This window comes from Chelmon rostratus, chromosome 17 (genome assembly GCF_017976325.1).
Source record: "Chelmon rostratus isolate fCheRos1 chromosome 17, fCheRos1.pri, whole genome shotgun sequence".
NCBI lineage: Eukaryota > Metazoa > Chordata > Actinopteri > Chaetodontiformes > Chaetodontidae > Chelmon > Chelmon rostratus.
In genome coordinates, this window is record NC_055674.1 from 7706825 (window position 1) to 7713302 (window position 6478).

General features: G+C 40.3%; 1 protein-coding gene across 1 annotated transcript; it reads right to left on the reverse strand.

Moving 5' to 3' along the window:
* Positions 1-2827: 2827 nt before the first annotated feature.
* On the reverse strand, positions 2828-4561 carry igfals (insulin-like growth factor binding protein, acid labile subunit). Its single transcript, XM_041957788.1, has one exon. The coding sequence runs from the start codon at positions 4559-4561 to the stop codon at positions 2828-2830; it is 1734 nt and encodes a 577-aa protein (XP_041813722.1).
* Between the last annotated feature and the right edge of the window lie 1917 nt (positions 4562-6478).

Sequence of the window (6478 nt, forward strand, 5' to 3'; positions counted from 1 at the left end):
GAGCAGTGACAAGATTTACCTGATGTGTTTTGGACTTTTCACATGCTCTGACACAGACTTAGATGACTGGCTGTTATAGCGAGCAACTAGTTGCTCCATTATGTCCATCTGGGACCTGTCCTTGTCACCATCTATGAACAAAAAATAAGTTGAAACAAGATATTAAATTAATAATGTAAATTAAATACATATTCCCACCATTATCAGCCACAAACCCTTCGTTGCCAATCATTCACTACAGTTACAGGGGTGTGAGTTATAATTACTTACCTGCATGTGTTTTCACAGGTTCAGCTGACGCATGTTGTTGCAGAGACAGCCCATCCTCTATCAGATTTTGCAGGACAACGTCCAAATCCCACTGGTCAAGCCTCTGAAGCAAAGGTCTTTGTTAAGAAGGTATAGCACCCAGCGAATACTTACCTGCATTATCCATCACTGGTGATGAGTATCTCTAACTTTTTTTTTTTAACTTTTCAAAACTCACCGCAAATGAGAGAACAGGAAAATCCTCCTCAGATTTTGTGTTCACGTTTGGCTTTACAGAGGCATCCAGCTTGGCTCTGTTCATCTCCACCATACCTCTCTCACAAGCACCTGCCTTTAACCGTGAGACAGGAGAGGAAAGAGTGCATCTTTAGTGTATGCAATGATACACTGGCATGCTTTCCTCTCCCTTATAGATTGATGTGACTGACCTCAACACCAGAGTGCTGTGTACCCCATTGAGCTGCAGTATTGACTTCTACAATTTCATTATCATCCAACTTCTCACTCTGGTTGCAAGTGTCTTCAGACGAGCATGTCTGCGCTACAGGTTTCAACAGCTCCTGATTGAGAAAACACATGCACTCAAACACCGAAACACAATGATTACCAATCATATTTATTCAGGGTTTCTGACATGGCTACTATTAACACTCAAGAGACTATAATTAACTAACCTCTAGTTCATCATCATCCATTGAAAAACTGTCAAAGTCTTCAAGGACCTTCAGGGAAAGACCAGCTGGTCTTTGATATATGGTGATAATCTCTTCATTCTCGGACTGCAACGTTAAGAGGAACCATTATTTTCACTTGTAAATAAAGTTGTAAGTACGTTTTTTGTCAGTTAGCAGACGTTAGCACATTTTTAGGAAGAAAAACATACAGGCGAAGAATCGAAGTCGATGGTCGGCAGATGTGGTTTCACTTTCTCCAAAATTGAATCCCAACATGATGAATTATTCAGGTCCATCATTAACAGGCAGGAACAGGCCTTAAAGTAAGGTAACTAACACTAGTTTTTTATGTACCGTTTCCGCTGTTTACCGCAGTTAATCATGTGAGGATCCTTGGTTACCATTGGCAACGGAAAGCTTCTATGTGCAGCACGTGCGTGGTCAACAATGTTGCCTTCAGGTGCTGTCAGAAATATCGGATTAATGAAGGCACGAGAACACGAAGTTATAGTAGCAGGCAAGGCTTCTGCTGTAACTGTGTGTGTATGTGAGGTAGCGACATTTTCGAGGTCGGTTGGTCTGTACAAGTGTTACGCAGTGAATGCACTGGATGACATGCTAATTTCGCATGCTGGCTTGTCGAAACGCGACTCAAGTTGTGGTAAATTTAATAGTGCTCTCGACAAGCTAGCTGTAGCTGGCTAACTATGGTGCTAAAAGTACGTTGCTCACCTTATCACTTGCATGGCCTGCGTCGACCATGAGGAGCCAACGTTGTGACTCGAAGGTAAAGTTACACATATTTTCATGGCACTGTACTTTTTATGTCTTTTCTGTCTGTGAAACCATTTTTTTTAATTCATGAGCGACGTGGTGCTGTGTAGAGTACACGTTTATCCGTCACCTAAAAGTAGAAAGGTAACTGCGTACATGGATCGTTAAAAAAAAAAAGTTAAGGCACACAGGTTTTAAAACATTTATTTCGCTGTCTAGTGTGTACAGTATGTTTCATCACTACGCCAAAATAATATATACATATTGAACATACTGGAAGACATTTTACTGTCTGAGCTGTGCACATAATTTCCTCCAGACCAGTCACATAAATGATCCACTAAATTGTGACTTATAGCTTCTTGATTTAAACTTAAAATTGAATGTTTCAATTTCTAATTATAAGCCTACCATGGCTGTTCAACAGTGTCTGGCCTCCTATACCTTGTCCCAAAATGCTCATGACCATAGCAATGAAAGTGCAATCCCATCATATTATGTTATAGAAATCTGATTTTCGATTAACTCTCTGTGTCCAAGGGCATGAAGGGGGTTTCAAGTGTTTTATAGAGGAACACTAACCGTCAAAAATATTAAAATATTTCAAAAATGCATCCAAATGCATCACATTTAAATCTCCTGGAAAATGTTTCCATATTAAACAACCACACCTGGTAACTCAATCCCAAAGTGGTAAAAGTCAGGTCTGTGCAGTACATTCTACTCTCTAATGTCAATATAGACTTTTTTTTTTTTTTTACTTTAGTTTTCAGAAGAGAGGTCACAATTTATGACTGCAGTTGCATTTTCCCACATGTAGATATAACTCCATCAAGTTGAAGCAAAAGAAATATTGCTTGGTTCATCTTTTCTTTGAAAAACATTCATAGCATCCCCCATATATTTTTTTAAACATTTAATGTAAAGGCGACAGATGACAACAATTTATCTGAAAATAATAATAAAGTAAATGTGAAACAAGAACCTGAACCATGCACTAGTATTTGAATTAAAATTTTGAAATCAGAATCTGAATTAATTTACGTTGTTGAAAATATCACAGATAACACACCAACCAATTCCCTAAATGCATCTGTGTGTGTGTTTGTCTAGCAGCTTTGGAAGAGTTCACTGTCAAGATCCCGCAGGTCCTGACCAGCTAGACGTGGTGGGCTGGTGCATGTAATGTTGTTGTATATGGTGATAGTCGTGTCAGGCTCTTCACCCTCTGCATGGGTCTCCACTTGCCGAGGTACCACCAACGGATTCCTCAAGCTGTAGTTTCTGAGGGGGAGGGCACTGCAGTCACATTTCCACCGGTTCCCAGACAGCAAAAGTTTTTCCATACTCTCTGAGAAATCAGGGACCATGCTTGTCAAGGCATTAGATCTCAGGTCCAGATAGCGCAGCCTTGGGAGTAGCTGCTTTGTGCCATTCTGCAAAAATTGTCGACATTCATTGTTGGACAACAGCAAGTACTCCAAATTCTTGAGGCCAGAGAATGTATGGGTTGTGAGAGCCTCCAACTTGTTGAAACTCAAGTCCAGCCCCAAAAGGCCCACCAGGTCCACAAAGCTCTGGCGTTCCACCACAGAGATGTTGTTGTGCTGCAAGAAAAGCCGCCGTAGGCCCGCAAGTCCATTGAAAGCTTGGGTTGTGATTCTTGTTAGACAGCCTCTGTCCAGATGAAGGCTGTGAAGCTTTGACAGACCTTTGAATATTTGGTCTGGAAGACTATGGAAGCAGCTTCCAGACAGGTTGATAACAGCCACATGAGAGAGCCCTGTGAAACTACCCACTTGGGCCTCCTGCACTTGGTTGTGCTCCAGCTCTAAGACCTCCAGATGACCAAGACCTTCAAAGATCCTTTCCCCCAGGGCTCGGATCCTGTTATAGCTGAGTCGAAGCTCTTCTAAATACTGCAGGTCACGGAAAGTCCTGGGCCTAATTCCAGTAATAGAATTGTTGGAAAGACGCAGCACATGTAGACTGTGCAGGCCCAAGAAAGTGTCCTCATGGATGGAAGTCAGTCTGTTGTTAGTGAGATCCACCCATCTTAGCGACTTCATGCCTACAAAGGCTCTGGGTACCACTGTCACAATCTGATTCTGGGCCAGGTAAAGCTTTTGCAGTTTAGTGAGTTTAACAAACACATTAGCCTTGATGACCTTAATGTAATTTCCAGTCAGATCTAACTCTTTAAGCTCAGCAAGATTTTGGAAAAGCTGTGGCTGCAAGTAAGCGAGTCTGTTTCCTGCAAGAACGAGCTCCCGTAGACCTTGCAGGTCATGGAAAGCTGTCTCAGGTAAAACTGCAATTGAGTTCCTCCCTAGGTTGAGAAGCCACATGTGTGACAGTCCCGCAAACAGTCTTTCCTCAATACGAGCAATCTGGTTGTTGTGCAGACTAAGTGAAGCAAGGTTAGGTGTATTCTGGAAGACTGTCCCTGGTAAAACTCGGATGCGATTTCTCTCAAGATGAATGTGTGCTAGTGACCTAAGTCCTTTGAAAGCCTGAGGGTCAAGTGTCACCAGCTGGCCACTTTGCAGATTCAAGAAGTCCAGATTAGTAAGATCCTTAAAAGATGCTGCAGGGAGTGAGGTGAACAAGTTGCCATCTAGCCAGATAGAGTGAGTGGATGGGGGCATGTCAGCAGGGACTTGTGTGAAGTTCCGAGCGCTGCAGTACATGTTGAGCTCCAAGCTGTAGTCATCATGCAGACAGGTGCATCCCTTAGAACATGGAATAGGCTCTTCAGTCACTTTCTCCCCAGCTGTGTCGGGGTCTGGCAACACCAGTGATGTTCCCAGTACCCACAACACCACCAGCACAATGGTTTGCATACCAGCTGTGGTTAGAACATCAAAATATAAATAATCAGTAAATCCGCTGCAGAATGCTGTTAAAATGTCATGCCTTCAATTTTAAATGTTTTGACGCTTTAAGGCCTGAATTATATTGCTTACCTTCGGTCTGAGAGGTCTTGATTTAAGGTGGATAGGCTGTGAAATACTGAATGACTGAACCTTGTGCAAATGTTTGTATGCAGAATGGAGTCTGCCAAGCCCCAAAACCTTTTTTTTTTCTTTTAAACCAGGTGCACTGAATTTGTACATTAACCCATTCATGTCCATCAGACTTGTGCTGAATGTTTTTTGTAAATTTTCATGTACTGACTTGACTTTCTATTTTGTTTTACACCAACATCAACTTAAATAATTTCAACACAATAATCTGATGTCTCTAATGATTACAGTTAAAAAGTGTGTACAAGAAGAATATACTTTCCATTACCTTAGTAAGGTGTTAACAATACTTAATTAAAATTATAAGACTTGTATGTACATGTACCTCAATTATTCTTAACATGTGTTACGTTTACTGTATTGTCATTCTAATAAGGGATTCAGTGTAAGTGGCCTTTGGTGCTTACTAAAGTCAGGGTCCTGTAGTGCATTTGCTGTAGATTTTAACTGCTGTACAGTGATAAAGAGATAAGATGAACCCAATGCGGTCGACCCTTGACTGAGTTTGTGCCTTTTCTTTTTTACTTATACTTAACCTTTTTAAGAAAGGAGCATTTGATAGGGGGTAATATGAGGCAAAAATTTACTTCACGTCTTACCTCAAACTTGAACTTAAAGTCTCTACCTCATATTAAGTACTGATTTAACCATTCCTCTTGCCATACCTCCTTGTTTTATCTGAATAAAGTCAACTGTTTGCACCCGTCTCGATGACAACAGCTGTATTTAAGAGACTTCATTAAAAACTGTAATGCTAGTGTCATTTCTGTTTCATTCACTTATTTGACAGTACAGGACTGTAATGACTAACTTTGTGTTTACTCTTTTTCTTGGTATCTGGGTCTTTTAGACAACCATGAACTGGTCATGCTCTAAAGGACAACCAAATCCAGATAACACTGTGTGCTTGCACATGAGTTTCATTGATTGACTCGCTAACTATCATGTTGAATTAACAGGTAGGCAGGGTACGTGATGCACGGCACAACTTTGCCTCCTTCAGTTGCCGAAAGTTACACTTATTTACATGCAAGTGTATCACCTTTCTAATCATTTGGATTTTCTAATAGTCCCACATTAATTGAGATGTATGCCTGAATTTCTTTACAATTTAGGTTTAAATATAAAATCAGTATTTTAAAATGTTAATCATGTTTTATTGAACCGATTAATGAATGTGACACACATTTGGACAGTACACAGAGTGATTCTCAAGTATCATCTTTTTTGCTGTAGAATTTATTGTTTCATATTTATTTTGAATGGCTTGTGAAATGTGAACTGTGACTGACTATTAATTGAAACATTTGTTAATATGCATATGTCCTACCAACCATTTCTCCATGCCACTGATCCTGAAGGAAGGTCTGTACTGAGGAAACCTTATTTTCATTTTTCTTGCCAGTAGAGAGCACTGCTGGTCTGTTGTCACATTTAGGCCGAACAGCTTGGTATGTCCTTTGTCTCTAAAGGGCTTTCTTGACCTTCTAAAGAAGTATGACCAGAAGTGATAAGCAGATAATTTTAAACATAGGTCATATAATGCCAGTAGAGCTCTTGCTTTCATGATTCTTGATGACTTCGGACAAGGCGTGTAGGCCGCAATATATCAACAATTGGAAGGGAGTTTGGCTGTTTTTCCTTCATAGAATGAATATCAAGTCATTTTACAAACAGGGTAATAAAATGCTGTTGTTGTTTTTTTTTTTTTTACTGTTGTTTCAGTCCAAAAAT